This window comes from Anomaloglossus baeobatrachus, chromosome 8, assembly GCF_048569485.1.
Source record: "Anomaloglossus baeobatrachus isolate aAnoBae1 chromosome 8, aAnoBae1.hap1, whole genome shotgun sequence".
Lineage (NCBI taxonomy): Eukaryota > Metazoa > Chordata > Amphibia > Anura > Aromobatidae > Anomaloglossus > Anomaloglossus baeobatrachus.
Genome location: NC_134360.1, coordinates 79,903,865 through 79,929,323, shown reverse-complemented (window position 1 = coordinate 79,929,323; position 25,459 = coordinate 79,903,865). Strand labels below are relative to the sequence as shown.

The following is a 25,459-nucleotide window of genomic DNA, read 5'->3' as shown; positions in this document are numbered from 1 at the left end:
TCAGACATGCGAACATTTACCGCAAAAGTCAGAGAGCTTGATAACGATCAGTAAATGTTCGGATGGGAAAAAAAACATCCTCTCCCTGCCCATAATGGACATGTCATGGCTGTGAATGGCCACTGTAAAAAAAAAAGAAGCAAAAGGGTTAAAGCAGTATATACTTACTGAGTCTCCCCGTGGCTGCAGTGCTAATTCTGGGGCCGATAATTACCCCTCATCCATATTCACTGCTTTCTCCGGCCACCAGATTCTCTGATTAGCTCCAGTCAGACCCCACCCCCAGACAGTATCTGTGATTGGCTGGAATCACAGATGCTGTGTGCGGGTCTCTATCATAGTATAAAATAGATAAATAAATAAAACAGTTGGTGTAGAGTTCCCCCATATAATGATACCCAGTACAGATAATGCCTACGGCTACAGGCTAGAGCCCCCAGACGTGTGCTTATCTTAGCTGTGTATCAAAATAGGAACCGCATGCAGCTTTTTTAAAAAAATTATTTAAATAAGTAGTTTAAAAAAAAAAATGGCTTTAGATCCCCTCTAATTTTGATACCCAGCCAAGATAAAGCTAGACAGATGAGGGCTGGTAGTCTCAGGCTAGGGAGACTCATGCTTATTGAGGCTCACCAGCCTAAAAATAGACTGTAGCAACAAGTGAACAAGTCCTGCACCGCCTGCCCTCAGATTACCTCCAAGTTCAGTGGCTCACGTGCTGATGACTGCCATGTAGCGCTGGTTTGCAGGCGCAGCGTGCTGGTCGGTATTGAGCAGCTAGGAGATCCAACAACAGGAAGATGAAAAATCGACCGCAAACAGCTGCTATGCCAAACAATTTCTTTTTTATTCAAGCGTTCTTTTCATCGGTGCAGATAAAAATGCGGGAGGTGACTAGGATGCGAGTCCCTCCAAAGGACGACGGCCGTTTCGTCTGTAAGCCAGACTTCTACGGGTCCACGTCGGGGAATGGCCGCACGCACCTTATAAAGGGGAGTGCATCCAGGCCACATCACCGCACATTAAAAACTGTTTTTAATGTGCGCTGATGTGGCCTGGATGCACTCCCCTTTATAAGGTGCGTGCGGCCATTCCCCGACGTGGACCCGTAGAAGTCTGGCTTACAGACGAAACGGCCGTCGTCCTTTGGAGGGACTCGCATCCAAGCCACCTCCCGCATTTTTATCTGCACCGATGAAAAGAACGCTTGAATAAAAAAGAAATTGTTTGGCATAGCAGCTGTTTGCGGTCGATTTTTCATCTTCCTGTTGTTGGATCTCCTAGCTGCTCAATACCGACCAGCACGCTGCGCCTGCAAACCAGCGCTACATGGCAGTCATCAGCACGTGAGCCACTGAACTTGGAGGTAATCTGAGGGCAGGCGGTGCAGGACTTGTTCACTTGTTGCTACAGTATATTTGGATTCTTTCCTGGAGTCTCTATTGCACGCTGTTGCCGGGCTCAGTACCAAAGTTCGCAAGAGACTGTGTGTTTTATCACATTTGCGGTGGCCACGATGGAACTGATGGACAATGAAAGCGCAAGTTCTGTGGACGTTCCAGGTGTACAGGCGGGGAGGATCGATGCGGCTTCCTTTTTCGAGGAATGCAATCTAAAAAAGGACACTGAGGTACTTGGCATTAAAACACTCGAAAATAAGATATATTCCCTCTCTGATAGAGAGGTGCGTCTATTTTGGACTATAAAGTCGTTACAGTCTTATGTTGATTGCGGCAGGGTCCCTAGGGGCCTCCGAGTGATAAAAACATTGTCCCATTTTCAAGATGATAAAAACTTTACTAAAGAATGGGAGAGCATTCAGCATGATTGTTCCATGAGGCTGCTACAGCTGGTCTTGAAGAAAAATGAGGAGGAATATTCAGCTCTGAACATACAGCTGGACGTTTTGAAAAAAGACACTCGTTCACGTGTCACTGAGGGTGTATGGTTAACATTCATACAGAATTTGGACAAAAAATTGATTGACACTCAGACAGAGATTAAAATTAAAAAAAGAGAAAAGTTTATGAGAGATAAAAAAGATTACGAAATGGGACAAATTTTCTGTTGGACAAAAGATCGCACTAAAAATTATAAAAGAAAACCTTATATAAAAAACAAAAAATTGGGTAACCAGGAAAGAGGGTACTGGACCACTGAATCGGAGTCCAGTGGCTCTGAGGATGTGGTTCCAGGCCCCTCTAGAACGGTGACCCCTCAAGTTGGGCCAAATCCTGCCCCTTTAGGAAACGCATCCGTAGGGGGGGCAGGAAGAGGCACAAGGGGAAGAGGTCACAAGAGAAAGTTTGTCTCATGGAAGAATTAGAATATTTGTCACCCTCTCTCTCTCCTTCTGCCAATAATGTTGTTAACCTGTCTGAACATGTGTTGACCGATGATATGGTAGCCGTCCTATCTAGAGGTTTAAATTTTTGCGTGCCAGAAGAGTTTGATTTTTCTGAATTCAGAATTGATTTATATAAAGCCACAAGGAAAATGCACTTGCATAAGTTTTTTCACCAGACGTCGACCACTTCGACTATAGTCCCTGAGGGTCACCAACCTTGCACAACTGAGGGGTGCGATTGGGATATCACGGGGGCTTTTGACTCCACTGTAACCCAGGCCGCTGGTTTGCTGTTGAGTCTGAATGACCCCGAGGGCGAAAAGCCTTTTGACCCAGGTGGTGACACTAATGAATGTGGTAGATTCACTAAGGGGGTGAAATCTAATTTTTTCCCCCCGGTGGCCCATGGTAATTTAATTGATGTGTTTCAGGAAGCAGTTGTCAAGGATGTGGAGGCATTGCTATATCCCAAAATGGATAATAATCTTAATGAGGGAGAAGCGGCAGCGGTAAAAATAATGCGCACGTGGAATGACACAGTATTCCGCCAAGCGGATAAAGGCGGTAATATTGTGTTGTTAACGCGCACCGCTTATATTAAAGAATGCTTAAGGCATCTGCAGGATCGTGATACATATACTCCCTTACAATCTAACCCCATTACTGAGTATAAGAAGCAATTAACACGCTTATTGGGGAGATATGTAACACTCGGTTTTCTCACTAGCACTCAGGTCGAAAAATTAATTCCAGAATTTCCCACAAAACCCCATTGGTATGCTATACCTAAGATACACAAAGATAGTGTCAACCCCCCTGGCCGCCCGATAGTGGCTGGCATCGGTTCGTTAACTGAGCCGTTGTCCCACTATTTTGATTGGTTATTGAGGCCTCTGATGGAAAGAATCCCTTCCTATGTGAAGGATAGTAACGATTTTATATCTTTGTTGAGAGGTTTTGATTGGCAGGAGGGGTTTAATCTTGTGTCCATCGATGTGGAAAGCCTGTATACACGGATACCCCAGAACCTGGGTGTACAGGCAGTGAGGGAGACAGTGGCTCGCAGTGGAAAAACGCAGTTGTATTGCGATTTTGTAGGTGAAGCTTTGAATTTTGTGCTTTCAAAAAACGCATTCATGTTCCTGGATAAATGGTACGTCCAGTGCGGGGGTACTGCAATGGGTACCCCCGTATCGTGCGCTATGGCTAATATTTTTTTGGGTTTTTTTGAGAGCGTATACGTTTTCGTTAGCACAAACCCATTTCTCAAGCACGTGAAGTTGTTCCTCAGATATGTGGACGACATATTCATGGTGTGGGATGGTACAGAGGAGGAGTTCACAGGTTTTGTCACCTACCTTAACAGTACAAACACCATGAATATGTCGTTTACATCATGTTTTGGAGGCAACGTTATAACATTTTTGGATATAGAGGTAGAAGTGAAAGAAGGGTTAATATTGACAAGGATGTATAGGAAACCAACTGCCTCTAACTCGTTACTGCACTTTCAGAGTGCCCACCCCACTCATACTAATGTAGCTTTACCCTACTCTCAGTTTTTGAGACTAAGGAGGATCAATAATGTAAAAGAGATTTTTGAAGAACAAGCTGGGGATTTAAGATCAAGGTTATTGGCACGGGGTTACCCTAGTACACTAATTGATTCTGCGTATGAGAAGGCGTGTTCTGAGAGTTCTGAAAATCTATGGGTCAGCCAATCTTCTGGTATTGGAAAATTGTCACATAGTCAGGCAAAGGCAAAAAAGGTGAGAAAAACGAACAATGCCGTAAATAGGTTTATGTTCAGTTTTAGGTTCGGCCCCTTAGATGGAGTAATAAAAAAAGCCATAAAAAAGAATTGGCATATCCTTGCCAACGACCCGGATCTAAAGAGTATGACAGATGCAGGACCCCTAGTCTCTTATAGACGGTGTAATAATTTGAGAGATCTGCTGGTGAAAAACAGGGTGACCTGTCAGTCCACATGGCTCGAGAAATGTTCGCCCGTTGGGAATTTTCGCTGCGGTCACTGCAAGTTTTGCGCCTTACATCTCACCGGTACATCTCTTCAAATTGGTTCCTTTTCTCACCAGGTCAGGCAGTTTATTTCCTGCAAGACGAAGTATGTGGTTTATGTGATTGTATGCCCCTGTGGAAGATTTTATATAGGGAAGACAATAAGGTGCATGTACATACGCTTTAGGGAGCACTATAAATCGATTTCCACAGGTAAAGGTTCTCCTAGGCTAATAGAACACATTCGCACAGCACATGAAGGTAATCCCAACATCTTGCGCTTTGCAGGACTAGTCCAGGTTTCCCTGCCTCCACAAGGGGGCGATCTCCATAAGGTATTGCTACGTAAAGAAGCAAGTATGATAATAAAATTTGGAGCGCAGGGAAACCTGGGTTTGAATGACCGTAACGACCTAGCGGTATTCTTATAATACCGGCTTGCATAAAACTGATTTTTTGCAAATTATTTTCGAGTGATGGATTCATTTTGGATCTTTTGATAAATGAGTGGTTATGTCATTAAAAAGAATAATATGAACATAATGGGTTATGTATTGATATGACATTGATAAATGCCTCTGTACCTTTCAGGTGAATTTTTTCCTTTTTTTTCCCCTGTTTTCATGTTTGTTTTTGAAATGTGTGTCACATTGATTGTATGACCATGTTTTAAATGGGATGTGTTGTCTGCACTTATGTTAATCACTATCATGTGTGCATTCCTCTGTTTTTAATGTGCGGTGATGTGGCCTGGATGCACTCCCCTTTATAAGGTGCGTGCGGCCATTCCCCGACGTGGACCCGTAGAAGTCTGGCTTACAGACGAAACGGCCGTCGTCCTTTGGAGGGACTCGCATCCTAGTCACCTCCCGCATTTTTATCTGCACCGATGAAAAGAACGCTTGAATAAAAAAGAAATTGTTTGGCATAGCAGCTGTTTGCGGTCGATTTTTCATCTTCCTGTTGTTGGATAGCCTAAAAATAGAAGCCTGCAGTAGCTCAGGATTGCAACATCCCTTAGATGCTACAATCCCAGCACTGTACCCGGCTCAACCTGATTGCCCTGGTGCGGTGGCAATTGGGGAAATAAGGGGTTAATCGCAGCTCACTTCTGCCACCAAGTCCTAGATTAGTAATGGGAGGCATCTATGAGACCCCCCAATTACTAATCTGTAAGTAAAAAGAAATACGGTAAATATAAACACCAAACATATCCTTTATTTGAATTTAAAATACAAAAACCACCCTCATTCACCACTTTATTAACCCCCAAAAGACCCAGGTCTGACTTAATGCAGACAAGGTCCCACGACGATTCCAGCTCTACTACATCTGAATTCTTGCTGGTTGGTAGCTGATCAAATACTTAATTAATGCAATAAAATGCTACTTAATTATTTAATAATCATATAATGTGATTTTCTGGATTTTTTTTTATTCTGTGTATGACAGTTGAAGTATACCTACGATAAAAATTACAGACCTCTACAATCTCTGTAGGTGGGAAAACTTGCAAAATCAAATTTTGTATCAAAACTGTGTATCAAATACAGTGGAACCTTGGATTACGAGCATAATTGGTGCCGGGAGTCTGCTCTTAAACCAAGCTACTCTTATATCAAAGCAAATTTTCCCATAGGAAATAATTGAAATGCAGACAATTCGTTCCACAACCCAAAAATATTTACTGTATTTATACAAACTTATTACAGTAATACAAAATAATGTATTCATATAAATTATTATAGTACACTAATACAAAATACTGTACCATAAAAACATTTAAAGCAAATTAAACTGCACATTAGCTTACAATAGAATTGTTGGTGTGCGGGACGTGCACTATAGAGAGAAAAAATGATGTACAAATATGACAGCCTTTATTCTAGTACAATACACAAAAAAAACAAAACACCGAAGTATATTCTCCCCAAAATAAGGGCTGAACTAAGCCAAATGTGGGGTAGGAATACTGCACAGGCAAATAGATTACAGTACAAGCAATTTGCTTGATGTACTGGTTAACAGAAAGTACAATACTGTATCCACAAATGCAAATTGATAGACATGCTATATAGTATATACTGTACTGTACAATGGTATACTGTGTACAGTATACAGTACATATGTACAGAAAGTTACCTCCACAGCGGGTCAGTGCGTGGTGAAAGGACAGAACCAGAAGTATGCACAGTGAGTATTTGCTCTTATTGCAAATCATTGCTCTTAAACCAAGTTACAATTTTTTAAAAAGCTTTGCTTGTCTTGCAAAACGCTCTCAAACCAAGTTACTCTTACTCCAAGGTTCCACTGTACTTGTTTTCCCCAATGCAGTTCCAGCATCTTGATCCAGCAACCCAAAATTATTGGAACAGTGGGAAAAGGAACCTAAGGGTTCCTCCCTACGATTTATGCAACTACTGTTAGCAGAGGAAACCCTAACATTGGAAAAAAAAACATCTAAGAGACTCAATGAACTGATTGAACTTACATTAAAGTACACAATAGACCCTGAATTCCAAAAGAAGGAAGCAATCCTACAAGCACCAGTGGAACGATTCCAAAATTAATGGAAAGAAGGGAAACAAAAAACTTATCAGGGCTTTAGTTTATATTTGGGAGAAAAAAGCATATAATTTCTTATCCGAGAACACAATACCGTCCACCAATGTTTTGTCCTCTGACTGGGATTCTTCAGATACTGAAAGAACCATTGGTCCTCATTGGCCAGTTAGAAATCTAAAGGTAGATGGAAACAGTGAGATGGAGAGTAAACAAAAAAAATGGCAATCAAGACTCTCATGCTATTTTGCACTCCCTTACCGCATTATCTTTTGCGGCACCAACCTCCTTTACATATTCTTTTTTTTCCTCTTTTTTTTTTAGAAGAGATAGCGCTATCATACTACTTGGGACAGATAACACAGGGACGGATGGTGAGAAGAAGTAGATGAGTAGTAATACAATTATTTACTTCTCATATAATGTCACCACTACATATATTCAGTTACTTAAAAGAGGCATAAGGAGAATAGTCTTTCCCCATGGTCCCCACAAAGCTTCTCATAAGCCAGATCAGTTACCCACACTTTGCACTGACGAGTGGCAATCACCCCGAAACACCGTTTCCTCAAATTGGGATTCTGATCTGGCATATATCCTAGGTCATATGAAAAGACTTGTTAAAAGGCCACTTTTGACTTTTAGGATTGCTACTTCCAATAGGTAGCGCTAGAGTTTGTCTCCTTTCCTGGAGAGACCATTTAAAAGAGGCTTATCAATTGTACCTATTAAAATATTTTAATTAATTTACTTGAGTAAAGGATATTGTTATACAGATATGTATTCCAACACAGGTAAAGAGGCAATATAACCTATGTCACTTCAACCGCACCTGCACCCTATTGGTTCCTGTACAGACTACTATCCCTAGCTGCACAACATCCTAATGGTTCTTGCACAGACTGGAATATCCCTAGCCGCACAACTAGTGACCCATAACTTGGGCCTGTCTGTTTGAAAGGCTATCAAGTTGTTTCTCGTACCTCCTGAAGAACCAAAGGGGAGGTTGTTATCACTGCAAATCAAGATAGGGTAAGTGTGCAGACATAAACAAGGACCCAAGGTGTGGAAACATAAAACATGTGCACAAGTGGACAAAGGAGAAATAAAAAATACAAATTAGGCTAAATTCCTAACAACCTAATGGAAAACAAAAGATAGGTATAGGAAAGGCAAATGAGAAGACAGAGAAAAGAACACTGGTCTCTGCCAAAATTCCTTAGCTGCAGTGCTGTAACTCCTTAGCAGTAATCCACATGGAAATATAGCCAGCAAAGAAGCCTAGTAATAGAAGAGTATAAATAGCCCCACCTGGGATGTGATAGAACAGAGAGAATGAGCAAGTGAGAATAGCTGTAACTGCAAACCAAAAGGATAGAAGCAAAGGTAAAAGATCATCAACATTTGGTCATGGACTGACCAGGCTGTAGCTTGGCGGTGAAGGAAACTGACCACACAAGTCAAGGTCACTGGATCACGTCCTGAACCTGAGACATGACAGATATTGCCCTATGAGGTTGAAAAGTTAAATAGAAAAATGTTTCAAATCTAATAATGACTGAAGTTTCATGGATGGGAAAGGTCATACCATATAAATCTATTATTTTGCCGAACATTCTATACCTATTCCGATGTTTAACAACAACAATTCCTAAGCACTGGATCCAGAAACTACAATCTCAGTTATCACTATTCATCTGGCAAAATAAGAAACCTAGAATTTCCCAAAACATTTTATGTAAACATAAGAGGAATGGTGGCCTAGTTTTACCGAATATTTACGCTTATTATTTAACTAGTCTCATTAAACAGACCCAAAATAGTCTAATTACCGAATTTAAAAATAGTTGGGTACATATAGAAAAACATTATAATCGAAACATTCCCAAATCAGATATCATTTTGGCCCAACTTTTAAACACACAAAAAACATTAACTAAATTTCAAACAAGTAAAGCAGAACTATGGGCATGGAAATCCCTATTAAAAACATTGATGAAAGATAATGTACCTTTGGAGGATATTAAATGTTGCCCAATTGAAACAATACAAATTCTGACTCCCAAAATGAACATAATAAAATGGAAACAATACAGCATAAACAATTTTCTCGACCTAATAGAAAATAACAAAATCTTGCCCTTCAAAAACATACAAACTAAATTCAACATCCCAAATAAAGAGAAAAAAATTTGGTACCGTATAGAAAATTTTCTTACAAACAAAAAACCTAGATTTCAGCTTCCTAAACCCCTAATAAATTTATTGAATAATCCATTAAACCAAATTATTTGGAAAACCAGTAATATATATTCCTTGCTAAATGAAGATTATGAATTTGAGAAAAAGCTAAACCTAAATAATTGGGAGAAATATTTGCACAAGGAATTCCCTATAAGTACATGGAAACAAGCTCTGGAAACAACTTAGGCAACTGCAACCTGTGCTTCTCTTCAGCAGACATATTATAAAGTGTATTCCAGATGGTACTATACCCCTCTAAAGTTGTGCAAGTTTTCTGCTGAAAACTCACCACTATGTTGGAGAGGTTGCGGGAAAAATGGATCCTTTATCCACATTTTCTGGGGATGTCCTTTACTTAAACCCTTATGGAAGAAAGTCAGAGACCTCTTAAAGCAATTGACTACAAAAGATATAAATCTTACTCCAGAATTGGTTATTCTTTCCATAGGGTTAGAAGAATATGAGAAAAAGTATAGATACATTGTCTGTCACATTTTCTTAGTTATTAAGAATTTATTAGCAGCCAACTGGAGAGAAGAAAGAATCCCATCTATTTCAGAAGTTACGGACAGGGTTTCAGCTCATAATTTATATGAGTATAATATTGCGTTAAAAGAAAAAAACTATCAAAGATATAAAATAAGATGGTCTCTTTGGTCTCAGAAATACATGCCAAATCTTGTTTTGACTTAGTTCCTTGACATTATCTAAATAATATAAATGTAATATGTTATTTCCGAATGTGTTTATATACTGTGCTAAATGAATATGAGTTTATAATCTTGCTTGACTTTGAAACTTAACGAATTACCTCAACGTCTTCCTCCTTCCCTTTCTCCTCCCCCTTTATATTCCCTAACTCCTTCCATTCCCACTTCCCCTCCAATACCCCTTCCCATCCACTTTTAGCCTACCCTTCCTTCCCTTCCTCTTCCCCTTCTTTGTTATTTCAACAATATTTTTAAGAATGCATTTTAAATACTTCAATTACCCCTTCCCCTGTTATTGTAAACCCCTTAAAATTTAATAAAGTATACAAATCTAATAATGAATCTGAATGCAGCGCTCTAGATACAGTACAGACCAAAAGTTGGGACACACCTTCTCATCTCTAGAACAACTGTTATGAGGAGACTTTGTGCAGCAGGTCTTCATAATAAAATAGCTGCTAGGAAACCACTGCTAAGGACAGGCGACAAGCAGAAGAGCCTTGTTTGGGCTAAAGAACACAAGGAATGGACATTAGACAAGTGGAAATCTGTGCTTTGGTCTGATGACTCCAAATTTGAGATCTTTGGATCCAACCACCGTGTCTTTGTAGAAAAGGTGAACGGATGGACTCTACATGTCTGGCTCCCACCGTGAAGCATGGAGGAGGAGGTGTGATGGTGTGGGGGTGCTTTGCTGGTGACACTGTTGGAGATTTATTCAAAATTGAAGGCATACTGAACCAACATGGCTAACACAGCATCTTGCAGCGGCATGCTATTCCATCCAGTTTGCGTTTAGTTGGACCAGAATTTATTTTTCAACAGGACAATGACCCCAAACACACCTCCAGGCTGTGTAAGGGCTATTTGACTAAGAAGGAGAGTGATGGGGTGCTACGCCAGATGACCTGGCCTCCACAGTCACCAGACCTGAACCAAATCGACATGGTTTGGGGTGAGCTGGACCGCAGAGTGAAGGCAAAAGGGCCAACAAGTGCTAAGCATCTCTGGGAACTCCTTCAAGACTGTTGGAAAACCATTTCCGGTGACTACCTCTTGAAGCTCATCAAGAGATTGCCAAGAGTGTGCAAAGTAGTAATGAAAGCAAAAGGTGGCTACTTTGAAGAACCTAGAATATAAGACATATTTTCAGTTGTTTTATACTTTTTTGTTAAGTATTTCATTCCACATGTGTTAATTCATAGTTTTGATGCCTTCTATGTGAATCTATAATATATATAATAGAGTCATGAAAATAAAGAAAACTCTTTGAATGATGAGGGTGTCCAAACTTTTGGTCTGTACTGTATATCAAAGGATGACTATGAAATTGTTAATCTCCTGGCAGAACTTTATGATGAGGGCAATAGAGAAACCTTTTACTACATTTAAAAGGACCAGTACGAGTTTTTCACCCAGATGGGATCTGGATAGCGTTGACCTTTTTTTCTTTTTTTTTTTTTTTCAAGTAGTTGCGGATGATTGATGAACTATCTAAAATACTGTATACCCTAAATGAATTGATATTTCTCCCTGAATTTTAATGCATTATATTGGGGTCCTTTGATCCTAATTTGGTTGTTTGTATTTTCCACTGAGTTTAATATACCTCATTATGGGGAACACGTTTTAAAGTGTAAAAAAAAATTCTGATATACTACATATAGAAGTAAGAGAAAATGGCAAAAAAAAATTGCAGTAATATTTTCATGGTTTTAAGGTTGAAAGTAGATTTAAGAGCATCACGTTCGACCTACAGCCTAACATGTTGATCCAGAAAAGGTTAAAAAACGCAAAAATGGCATTTTTTATTTTTTTTAGGGGTTGTTTTTATGGCGTTAATTGTGCAGTAAAAATGACAGCATGGTTGTCCAGGTCAGTATGTTTGGGGTGATATCAAATATGTATAGTTTGTTTTTATTACTATAGTGGCTTAAAAATATTCTGAACTTTGTAAAAAAAAAATGTTTTGTGCCTCCATTTTTTGAGACTTGTAACTTTTAAATGTTTCCATCAATAGAGCTGTGTGAGCGCTGATTATTTTTGTAGAGTTTTTTACTATTTATACCATTTTGGGGTACATAGTATATTTTGAGGAATTTATATTACATTTTTTTTAGATGAGTTGTGGTAGCAGTGGAAACTACTGGTAAAGGCAGATACCAGCTAGGTAATAAAGCCGGCATCTGCATTGTGCAGAACGCCCTCTGCTTCTGAGCCTGGGACAAACGCCCTGACACACCCCATGACTTAATAGTAGTAGATGGAGAAATAAAGTGTTCAAGTTTTTTCATGGAATGTCAACCATTTTTTTTTTAATTTTGATTGCTATGCACTTGTTTAAAGTGAACCTGTCAGGTGCAATATGGACCCAGAACCACAAGCAGTTCTGGGTACATATTGCTAATCCTTTCCTAACCGTCCGTGTATCTAGTAGCATAGGATTAGTGATCATTAGAAAAAGTATTTCTAAAGATCCTGTATGATATGCTAATGAGCGAGGCGACTAGTCACAAGGGTGTTAGTTCCTTTGCATTCCGCCCTATTAGCATGTTACCACTCCACCAGGGCCGTGCTAACATGCTATTCAATGCTCAGTGTCATCAGCGGTGACACGCGTACCTGTGTCCGTTGTCACCGCATCAGACAGGGAAGTGCGCATGATCAGAATACCCTGCACTTCCGGTCATGCGCAGTATGAAGCTGGGTGTACATGTCCCGGTTTCAGAGATGTCTAGTGTGCATGACCGGAAGTGCTGGGACTTCTGATCATTCGCACTGCCCGACGTCTGATGTGGTGACAATGGACACAGGTATGTGCATCACCGCTGATGTCGCTAGGCAATGGGCATTGAATAGCATAGTAGCACGCCCCTGTGGGCATGCTAACAGGCTAATAGGGTGGAATGAGCGTAGGAACTAACATCCTTGTGACTAGTCCCTGCACTAATTAGCATTTAATAAAGGATCTTTAGAAATACTTATTCTAAATATCTCTTTATCTATGCTAATGTATACAGGGACCGTTAGGCAGGGATTAGCAATATGCACCCAGACCTGCTCGTGGTTCTGGGTGCATATTGCACCTGACAGGTTCCCTTTAAAATAAAATGCTCAGCTTTTGCTCACCTTCCCCTACACCTGCAGTGCCTCGCCACTGCTGCTCCGGTGTTTGCTTACATGTTGATATCACCATTACAGTAGATGTAACTATGCGTCCCTGGCCTATCAGGTCGTCACAGGGTATTGTGCAATCTGCCCTTCTGTGCAATATCCACCTCCTCCTTGGTTACGGGTCCCTAACCAATGGTGTTGCCAAAACCAGCTAATCAAAATCCTAGGAACACGCTGCACCACACCCACCAGACACACCAGTGGACGGTCTGAGTGGAATAGGGAAGCCCACGTGGGGGGGTTGGTTAAGGGGAGGCCAGGAGTGTCCGGAGTCAGTCAGAGAAAAGGAGAGAGTAGTATTGGAAGTGAAGGAGAGAGGAGGTCAGGAGCTGGGCTCCATGGAAGCACAAGGTAGCAGACGTTGATCTGGGCCTGGTGGGAGCTGGACCCCCGGTCGCAGGGGATCATGACAAGGGGCACGGCATTGTCGTGGAGGACAGCCGGCGGCTTTGTACAATCACCGGGCTGGGACCAGAACACGACGGGGTACATGGACCCTAAGTCAGGGTGTAGCTCCAGGCAACCTGACAATTCACCCGACGAGAACGGAGCCTTCAAGATCCGCTCTCCACCCGCTCCAAAATCGGGGTACTAGCGCAACGAGGGGGATAGGACTTTCCACACATACGGTCCAGGAAATCCCAAGCATGAACCCTGAGAGCAAGCGCCCTCAGTTAGCGACACTAAGGAGCGGGACCCGATTAGTTTCCTGCTATAGGGACCAACTACAAGAGAACAAGGTGCCAGGCAACACCAGCAGAAATGGGACCCAAACGTGCTCCCCCTCAGCCGGTGTCCAGAACTTTGGTTTACTAAAGTTGTCAGTGTCAGCGTTATTGGACTGAGTGAGTATCCAAGTGACCCTTACCTCCCCAACGGCACATCCCTGTCACCATCACTGAGTCCCGGGGCATCCCCCTACCCGAGGAGGGGTTAAACATCTGGCTGCCCACTCCATCGCCACCGGGTACTCCCAGCTGCAGCGGTGGTACTCCACCTTACCACAGACCACAGGTGGCATCATGAACTCTCCATACACCATCCCCTGTAAATACCGCCCCTTCCTTCGAGTGGCCGCGCGACCCCCGGGTTCGGATGCCCCCACGAGCCAGCACGGATCCGGATCTGAGCAGCTTGGCTGCTGACACGGGGGTGGCACATAACCGCTGTCGCCAATTACTGAGCTCAGTGACTGACTGTTGATCCCAGTGATTGGTTGCAGAAGTCACATGCTATGCAGTCATGATGTGCAAAAAAACGAGCAGCTACTGAGAGGCATTACTGGAGCACAAGAGGGTGAGTATAAGCTGAGTCTGCTATTTCCAACTATTGCAAGTCGATCAACATAAAATCCCAAACTATTCCCATGGGGCGTGTCTACTGTGGACCACCTGCAACAGAAAATCCACAGTGACACATTCGCTGTGGGTTTCTTGGTGACAATACAGCATGGTTTCTGCATGTTTCATGCTCTGCAATTCTTTTTATTGGGGACATGTTGAGATGAACAGTTCTCTTGTCCCATTGATGCTAAACCATCGAACCCCCTTACTGATATCTATATATTAAAGTAAACTTCCTGATTCCCTTGCAGTCTTATAATCCAAATCCATATGCAGCAATGTCTATCAAGAATTATTATGCAACTGGAAAATGAAGAAACAGATAAAAATAACCCGCGTTCTACACTGTGCACATTGCAGCAGATGGTTTTCAGAAAGATTTGGCTTGCTTCTTCTTTTATCTGTTGCTATTTTTCTTTTTTCTTTTCCCAACAGTGAGAACGTGGTTTGTCAACCAGGGAGGTGGTCCGAGACTGTGCTGCCAGGTGATGTGCCGTCTTATCACATTAGCAGAGATCATCCATGCCAGGATTGTGATACGGGTCCCAAAAAAACGACGTCTACTGTGTTGAACGTCCCTCTGGTTACACTATCAAATGAAGTATTTCTTATTATAACGCGGCAGAGGTTACGATGCCAATTATAGGATACCATCTCTCATATCTAAAGCTTTCATCAAAAGATCGTAAAGTCGGGATTGTATGGAATAGATAAGCAGAACTCTGGAAAAAAAGACTTCAAATTCCTACTTTTGTCTTCACTCAACTGTCTTATATTGAGGACGAGGATAACGTTAAAACATCCAGAGATGGTAGATATATTATTTCTTTAAGACTGTGCCAAGGTTTCGAAGCTGCAGTGATGCATTTACATGGGCACTGGATGGTCACCCAAGAGGGCCTCAGCTAAGGACAAGTCTACTCTGCAAACAGATTCCTATATCTGTGTCCTGGGATATAGCTTTTAAGATGACGATGGATACAATTCGCAGCAGGTAAGATCACAGCATTTTTTTAGTAAAATAACAGTTTACAAAGATCCTGTGCTGTCTTTCCCTGATTACACAACATGTAAAGATGTTTTCCAACTGGATAAGTTGTATACCCAAAGTTAAATTAGTTTCAAGACAAGGCAAAAGAAAGTGCTTACTCCCCCTTCCCAACCCTCCACCCCTCAATGGATGGTGATGTCCCCTAGGAAGATGTTATAGGGTTTAATGATAGGCTGTGGGTGCTTTCATAATCTGGGGTTCTCTAGGCGTATCAAGAAAGTCTGCAGTCACTCTATGTGATTGCAGACAGCGCAGTGGTTGGTGTGGGGATTCTCCGATGCTGCCGGCAAAACCAAGAGGTCATATGACTGCAAGTATGCGATATGCATATTCCCTGTCACATTCCAACTAGACTTTACTTGCTTAATACAAGTGAATTAAGTGAGACCGAGCACATCCAGTGGGAATGTGGCCAGGAGTATGCATATCACATACTTAAAGAGACCCAACCAGCAGGATTTTCATATATAAAGTAAAGCCAGTGCTATACTGGTGCTCGGATGCTGAATCTAAGCTTACCTTTTATTCAGAGATTGGATGTTTTATTTCAGAACTATGTGCAAGTAAAGTTCCAGCAATGCATTGCTATTTAATTGACAGGTGCAACAGGGGTGGGAACATGTGGGTCGGGTTTTTGCTATCTATTCTTGCCCCTGTCTGCCTCCCTGGCCCTAGTAGATATTAGACTGTATGGGCTGCATTTCGAACATGCCCCTATCACGTGACAGAAATGACGTTATACCTGGAAGGAGCCCATACAGTCTAAAATCTACAAAAGTCAGGCAGCACACAGAGGCGGGAATAGATAGCAAAACCCGACCCACATATTCCCAACCTGTTGCAGCTGTCAATCAAATAGCAGTGCATTGCTGGAACTTTACTAGCACGTATTTCTGAAGTAATACATCCAGTCTCAGAACAAAAGCTACACTTACATTCAGCATCCTAGTGCCAGTATCGCACTATTTACATTATTTACATTTACCTTATTAACATTATTTACTTTATGTATGAAAATCCTGATGGTTGGTTTTCTTTAAAGTCAGAGGACTGATTGGAGCGTGCTGTGCACGATGTGAGGATTCCTAAGTTTGTTGTCACATAAAGTTACTGCAGACTTTCATGATAAGCCTGGACAACAATGACCCTCATATTTATGGTACACTTTCCAAATAAAATTTTTTTCAATTTTTAACTTGCTTTCTGAATACAAAGGCAAACAACTTTCTATTTAGCCATTATTAAAAAAAAATGATGTTGCTTCATAGAGGCTGTAGGCGCTTTAGATGGTTTCTTTTACAAAAATGTTACACATTTGTCAGCTCTCTCTGCTGACACAGTCACAGCTCAGCGTGTCTCCTGCTTGCTGCGCTCTGCTGTGAGGGAGGATGGAGGAGGGAGCTGATGGGCTGTGACGCTGCGCTGTGCTGAGCGGTGAAACTCCGCCCACAGCCCAGTGAGTCAGGAAGACCGCAGCCGCCCGCGGTGATGTCAGGTTAACAGGAACTTGACGTGATATAGCCGGATCCCCGAGGTCATGGAGCCCGGGGATCAGACATGGGGAACAGCGGTCTGCAATAATGCCTCTCACAGGCACTATTGCCAATATAAGGTATTTAAGAGAAACATAATTTCTCAACATAATATCTATCTAGCAAATAATAAATATGGGTGAACCACCCTTTTAATGCAATTTTCTTAACTTTAGGTAACCATAAGATATGTAAAAATTATTATTTCCATGTCAAAGGTCTCCCTAGCCTTTAAGGCAATTATATTTTTACATAGTTACATAGTTACTTAGTGAAAAAAGACCTAGGTCCATCTAGTTCACCCTTCCTCCACCAGTTCTACATTTTGTCACTAAGTCATTTATAACCAACAATGTTGTGTGTACTGAGGAAATCATCCAGCCCTTTTTTAAAAGCTGTTATAGTATCTGCCATTACTACATCTTGTGGTAGGGCATTCTGCAATCTGACTGCCCTAACTGTAAAGAACCCTTTCCTATTTAGCTGCCGGAATCGCTTTTCTTCCACTCTCAGTGAGTGCCTCCTGGTCCTTAGTATTGTCTTTGGAAGAAATAAGTCATGTGCCAGTCCTTTTATATTGACCACACATGTATTTATACATATAAATGAGATCTCCTCTGAGACGTCTTTTTTCTAATCTAAACAGATCTAACATTTCCAACCTGTCATCATATGGGCGGTCTCCATTACTTGTAGCAGTCTAGTTACCCGCCTTTGAACTAACTCTAACTTCTGAATGTTCTTTTTAAAATGTGGAGCCTAAACGGTCACATACAAATATTCCTCAATGCAACAGATATATTATTTTATATTACTTGTGTCTCTGTAAACTATTTGGCTATATATAAAAAAATGAGGCAGCAATCCACCTTTTCAATGAAAAAGAATGTGGATCCTTTTTTCATACGAGTAGGGGTGAATAATAATTATCCATGGCTTTTTTCCTAAAAGTCTGGCGTTTGGGGATTTCTGTTACAGAAAGAAAATTCTAGTAATAATTTATATATATTCATGGTAGAACACTGGTGTCATTCATCCTGTGCCGAAATAAGAGTCCAGATTCAGGGGACGTCCTGACGTGTTAATGACACCACAAGCTAAGGATGAACGTTGTCTTACAGGGTAGTGAATATACTATTCCTATACATATTTTGGGTAGAGTCATTTCATAAAGAACAACCTTTTTCTGAAGGTGTAAAATTGGAGGGGAATCTAAAAGAGAAAAGATGTGTGAATTATTAACATCAACTATAATTGTAAAAATATTATCCTGCAAAAGCAATTTAGTTTTATTCATGTACACAGCCTAAGGCCTCCCTAAAATGATATTACAGTACCAGTTCCATATTGTATTGATCTGTAGAATGGGGCTATTTTTATATGGAGCTTCCATAAACTCCTGTGCTGTCTACTAAAAATATCAACAATTTTCCTCCACATAAGACAACAGAATTGTAAAATTATCTATCTGTATACAAACCTATTCAAACCTCTGTATGGTAATGTATGAGAACTGTTGAATGTCTAACAACAATAGATACAACGGTTTGAGAAACAGCAGAAAAATAAGCATCTCTCTGTATTCATACTCAGGGAACTCTTAAAGGGAACCTGTCACTGGGCCAAAAGTGTTCAGTTTTTGCATTCATTTTATTTCTGTTGCTCACCTGAGTATCCCAGTTTTTATTATTTTTATTTTTTTTTAATCTACCATATGGCTCCAGAGATATGAACCTTTTAATTTAAGCAAAAATAGGTAATATCAGCTCACCAAGCCTGCTGCAGTCCCATAATCGTCCTGTGGTGGATGATCAGCGCACAGATGGTCAGAAGTCTCCAAATAGATATAAAATATAAATCCAGCGCAATCACATGGAATATTAAAAAGTTGTCTTCTTTATTGATAGTTTTTCATAAAATCCAAAAGGTACATGCAGCATAAAAATAAAAGATGCCCAGGTCAGAGCGACGCGTTTCAACAAACTGTCTTAATCATGGTCTGAACCAAGACTGACCAAATCCTTCCTTAAGAAGGCAATCCACCCAAAAGTAATTGCTCACCTGTGAGGTTAGCTACTAGGGGGTTAACACATAGAAATATACATACATAGTTAAAAACACATATACAAGTATACAAAATACCATATTAATAGAGATTGTGAATAATATTAGGAATCATAATAATCTTGTCTCAAAAGGGAGATGAAACCTATTAATTTTATAAATATTAACATTATAATTATAATTAATTTTTTATTTTTCAATTTTATATTTATTTAATTTAAGGTTAACTTTTATGGTCTTTATCAAGCGGACCAAAATAAAAAGACTCACATTTCTGGTAGATTTAAAAAAAAAACCAAAAACCTAAATAAATAAATAAAAAAAAATTGAACTGCTTAGTGGAGCAGCAGGGGTAAAACAAATGCAAAAACTGGCCACTTTTGACATGACGACGGTTCCTCGTTAAGAGTTCCCCATGGATACAAATACAGAGACTACTTAATTTTTCAGCTGTTTTTTCCACTGATATAGCCATTGTTCAAGGATGAAAACAGTTCTCGTACATGGCCATACAGAGATTTGATCAGGTCTGTATACAGGGGGACCATTTTTCACTTACTATCATCTTTTGTGAAGCAAAATGAAACAAATATGGTGACAAATGGTACCAACACTAAATTGAAACCTACAGGAAAAAAGGTATTACACAGAACTTAAGTGTCACACAGTGTTTGGTCTAAACTCGCCAAGTGTCTGTCACACTAGGTACGGGGAAGTACCAAGCGAACAGTGAAAGGGAAGGGAAGAGAAACCCTGTGCTACGGAATGGGAAGATTGTGACCCCTGACCGAATCTACTGCTGGTCTAGGGGTCCCTCACTAGGGATAGATAGGTTCCGCACCTGTGCACCAAGCCGGATAACTGTCCCTAGGTATCCCTAGTGCTGGGCCCTAAATAGGGAGCTCCTCGCAAACTCCACTAAACACTATAAAAGACACAAAGAGGATACACAGGGGAAAATGCATGAACTACTTATCTACAGATGACACAAGTAAAAGTTCAGCAAAGTTTTCAGCAATGATACACAGAGGAGTACTGAATAAGTCTCCTACACGTGTTTTTTACACGACTTTTTTGAATCTATCAGGGATAAGCAGGTTACCATACAAAGCACCCAACCATATCTACCTAAAATAAAGACTAGAACCACGACTTTATTGCAGGAATGGCCACAGTTTTATTTAAACCGTATATATGTATACCAAAACTCGTGGCTCAACATGCCACTCAATTGTTACTTAAACCTTATACATATATACCCGTATAACCATACACACCGATAGATCCGTCCAAGAGGCCAACCATCCTTCATAACCCCCCGGCCGTAACCTCCAAACCGGCCCAGAGGACCACCTCGGCCGTAACCACCCGGCCCAAAGGTGAGGGGTAACAACGTTCCATCGTTAATTACCCCTTCCCAGAACCTGCGGGACCTCCGCCCACAAGTTCCCATCCAATCCGAAGCCACTCCCCTTGAGCGACTTCGTACCAACCAACCAACTGTCGGTACTCCCAACCTCTCAGACGGACCTATCACCCCGCTGTGACAAAACAACTTGGCAAAGCAATCTTATATTCTCCAGTGTTTCCTTTTTTTTTTTTTTTTTTTTTTTATTTTTTTTTTATACAATGTTTTTCTCTTTTTTTTTTTTTTTTTTTATATACATAACATCAGGGCGGGCGGGTGGGACACAACTTTTCAGCGACGAAAGGGGAGGTAATCAGTCCACCCCCCTCTCTTATACCCCCCACAACCCCCACCCCTTCCCTGCTCCCCTCCAATCCGCCCCTTTCTCACAATGGAAACGACAAAAACCCTCACCGTGGCCCTGATCCACTCTCGCTTGGACTACTGTAACTCTCTATTAATTGGTCTCCCCCTAACTAGACTCTCTCCTCTACAGTCAATCCTTAATGCAGCAGCCCGGGTCACCTATCTGGCTAACCGCTACTCGGATGCCTCTGCTCTGTGCCAGTCATTGCACTGGCTGCCCATATATCATAGGATCCAATTCAAACTGCTTGTTCTCACCCACAAAGCTCTCCACAGTGCAGCACCCCCCTACATCTCCACCCTCCTCTCTGTCTATCAGTCCACCCGTTCTCTACGCTCTGCAAGCGACTTTCGACTAACATCCACACTAATTCGAACCTCCCACTCCCGGATCCAAGACTTCTTCCGAGCTGCACCAACCCTCTGGAACGCTCTACCCCAAGAAGTTAGGACAAATCACAACTTACTCAGCTTCAGACGCACCCTAAAGACGCATCTTTTTAGGGCGGCCTATCACACTCCCTAATCAGATTCGATTCACATAGTCCCTCTACAACCTCTCACAACATAGCTCCACATCAAACTCCATGGCACCCAAAGGCATCTCAAGGCTCGGGCCCACTGGTCCAGGAAACCATTATCCAGCCCCATTTCCGTGAGATGGTTGGATTGTCATTGTAAATAAGCACTTGAACCTTGCCTCTCCCCCCATCTCATTGTAGATTGTAAGCTCTCACGAGCAGGGTTGTATTTTTTTTTTCCCCTCTAAATATTGTATTTCTATAACTGTTACTTGTTTGTATATGATCCTCCTGAATTGTAAAGCGCTACGGAATATGTTGGCGCTATAGAAATAAAGATTATTATTATTATTTATTAATCCCCCTACAGCTTCCTTCCACCAATCCCATAGTCCTAACTAACCCCTATCCCAGTTCAACCAATTAACCCCCTCCTAACCTTGCACCCTCACGATGGTCATGGGGTCCATTCACCCCTATGGGGCTCACTGCCCTTCTTGACGCATCTATCAGGGATAAGCAGGTTACCATACAAAGCACCCAACCATATCTACCTAAAATAAAGACTAGAACCACGACTTTATTGCAGGAATGGCCACAGTTTTATTTAAACCGTATATATGTATACCAAAACTCGTGGCTCAACATGCCACTCAATTGTTACTTAAACCTTATACATATATACCCGTATAACCATACACACCGATAGATCCGTCCAAGAGGCCAACCATCCTTCATAACCCCCCGGCCGTAACCTCCAAACCGGCCCAGAGGACCACCTCGGCCGTAACCACCCGGCCCAAAGGTGAGGGGTAACAACGTTCCATCGTTAATTACCCCTTCCCAGAACCTGCGGGACCTCCGCCCACAAGTTCCCATCCAATCCGAAGCCACTCCCCTTGAGCGACTTCGTACCAACCAACCAACTGTCGGTACTCCCAACCTCTCAGACGGACCTATCACCCCGCCACAGACCGGCCAAGTGACCCCTTACTTGGCCCGGGCCCCCCACACCCCTAGTGCTTGCTCCAGGCCATCCCTCAAACCCAACATCCATAAATCCAGACTCACATCGGTCAAGTGAACCCCATCTCTCCTTAGATACTGCTCCGTGGACTCCTCCAATTCTCTATGCCGCACCACCAACCCACCATTCCTCGCCACAAACCTACCAATCGCCCGGTTCAGCTTGCTCCGAGCCCTATTAATCCGGTCCACCGACCTACCAAAACGCCACTGCGTCCGAGCTATAATGTCTGACCAAACGATAACTATGCCCGGGAACGCCCTCCACAAATGTAACAGGTCCAGCTTTATGTCCCTTTTTAATTCCCTTGCCGACCTTACTCCCAGATCGTTCCCACCCACGTGCAAAATTAACACATCAGGGTCACGATCCATACGGCTATAATAAGCCACCTCTGGGCGCACTCTACCCCAGGTCATGCCCCGAATTCCGAGCCACTTTACTCGGGCTTCCGACACCGACACTCCAAGCTGCCGACCGTCACGACGCACATCCGCTCGCAACGCTCCCCAATACACATAGGAGTGCCCGAGGATCCACACAAGGCATGTACCTACAAATACAAAAACCACGAATAAAAACAGCAACAGAACAAGAAAATCACAACAAACCAGCATCAACACAAACCAGGAATCCCCCACCCCTGACCATCACCTGACTAAGTGAGGCCTAATGTACAAGCGAAACCTGGAAGACTCCCACCTCCCAATCCGCCGGATACAATCCTCACTCAAACCCCACCTGGCGGCCTCCGTCGCCGCCCCAATCCGGAAGGAGTGAGACCCGTACTCACGTGGCTCCTCCCCCACCCTTACTAAAGCCATCTTCAGCACCGCATTGAATTGGTACCGCGACAAAGCCAATCCATCCGCATGTCTAAGAAAAACGCCAGGGAAACCGCCGCGCACCTTTAAAAACTCTGACACTTGTACCACTGGGCACAACTGGTGCCCCGGTAAAGCAAACAACACTACTAAGCGCCCCCGGCCCCTCTGATCCGTCTTCGAAAAGCGAAGGCGACATTCCACTCTATCCTCCCCCAGCATAACATCCTCCAACAGCAACCCACCCATCGCTTGCTTGGTCGGGCTGACCAATTCACCAATGCGAAAGGCCCCAAAAAACGCCAATACAAAAGCTACCGAAAACAACACCCGCTCATAAGGAGACGAACACAATTCCCCCAAACACCCCACTAACCGACCCAACAATGGCAATGACACCGGCCGCCTCATGTCACGCGACTGGGCCCCTTTTCGAAAACCCTTCATTGCCTGCCGCACCAGAAAATCCTTAGTCGCGTCCCGAACCCCTTGCATCTGAAACAAGAAGGCCAATGCCGCCAACTTGCAACCAATCACCGAAACGGACCGACCTGCCGAAAAATCCCCACTAATGAACACCAGGACCCCCAACACTCGGCCCTTGTAACCCGACTCCATAAAATCCCCTCTTTCCAACTCCGCCCATTCCTTCCACACCGCCTGATATCGGCACCAAGTAGCCTCAGACACCGATCTCCTAATCCCCTCAAATGCTACACCGATGCCAGGTCCCACAGCCATTCCGGACAAGGTTCTCCATCCGCGTCCGCTCCCGGCACCAGCTTCCTGAACCTGCAAAACTGAAATCGTGATAGCGCGTCAGCCACCTCATTTCGAATCCCTGGCACGTGCCGGGCCACCACACAAATGTTCAACTCCAAACACCTCAACACCAAGTGCCTCAAATACCCCACAACCGGCGGGGATTTTGCCGACAGCGCATTGATGGAATGCACCACCGCCATGTTGTCACAATGCATGCAAACCCTTCTTCCGGAAAAAACAGGGCCCCATAACTCCACTGCTACAATGATGGGAAACAATTCCAGCAGAGCCAAATTCCTCACCAGCCCTGCTTCCACCCAAAGCCGTGGCCACTTTCCAACACACCAGTGCGTCTGAAAAATTGCCCCAAAACCGGTCGCTCCAGCCGCATCCGTGTACAACTCCAACTGGCTATTGGACAAAGCCTCGCTCATCCAAAGGGTCCGACCGTTGTACCGGTCCAAGAACCTCTCCCAAACCAACAAATCCCCTTTCATCACTTTGGTCACTCTGACAAAGTGATTTGGAGCTTTCACCCCCGCGGTTGCACTTGCCAGCCTCCTATTAAAGATCCGCCCCATTGGCATAATGCGACAAGCGAAATTCAATTTTCCAAGCACTGACTGCAAATCCCGCAACCGCACCTTCTTGGCCTGATACAAAACCCGCACCGACGCCTTCAAATCCAGAAGCTTCCCCTCCGGCAATCGGCATTCCATTGCCAGTGTATCAATTTCGATCCCTAAGAAACATAGGGCCGTCGCCGGCCCTTCTGTTTTTTCCTTTGCCAACGGGATACCTAGGCTCCGCGCGATCCGTTCTTACGTGAACAACAACAAGGAGCAGACCGAAGAGCCCGCCGGACCCACGCAAAAGAAGTCATCCAGATAGTGAATCACTGAATGGACTCCTGCCACCTCTTTGACTACCCATTCCACAAAAGTACTAAATGCCTCAAAATGAGCACACGAAATGGAACAGCCCATCGGCAGGCAGCGATCAACATAGTATTCACCATCCCACATACACCCTAAGAGATGAAGGCTCTCTGGATGCACCGGGAGTAAACGAAAAGCTGCTTCCACATCCGCCTTTGCCATCAGGGCCCCCCGCCCGGCAACCCTTACCAGCTCCAAAGCCTTATCAAAAGATACATAAGAAACTGCCGACAACTCTGGCGATATCCCATCATTCACCGACAATCCCGTCGGATAAGATAAATGATGAATGAGCCGAAATTTGTTCGGCTCCTTCTTAGGCACCACCCCAAGGGGGGAAATCCTTAAATTGGAGAATGGCGGGTCCTGGAATGGACCCGCCATCCTCCCCAATTCCACCTCCTTTTGCAGCTTTTCCTTCACCACCGCCGGATGTTGTTTTGCGGACCTCAAATTCCCCGGGCGAAACACCGGCGCCTCAGATTCAAACGGAATCCGAAAACCTTCCGTAAAACCACTTGCCAACAACTCCGCCGCCCTAACATCCGGATACCTATTTAAATA

The 25,459-nt window shown here is 43.0% G+C and overlaps 1 protein-coding gene across 1 annotated transcript in view; it reads left to right on the top strand.

Moving 5' to 3' along the window:
* The window catches only part of KCNJ4 (potassium inwardly rectifying channel subfamily J member 4), a 298,384-nt gene that overhangs the window by 182,761 nt on the left and 90,164 nt on the right, over nucleotides 1–25,459 (top strand). The window contains exon 2 of the mRNA XM_075320866.1: nucleotides 14,835–15,393. Within this exon, the coding sequence (XP_075176981.1) occupies nucleotides 15,368–15,393 (26 nt within the window). The 5' untranslated portion in view covers nucleotides 14,835–15,367. The remainder of the gene's footprint in view (nucleotides 1–14,834; nucleotides 15,394–25,459) is intronic.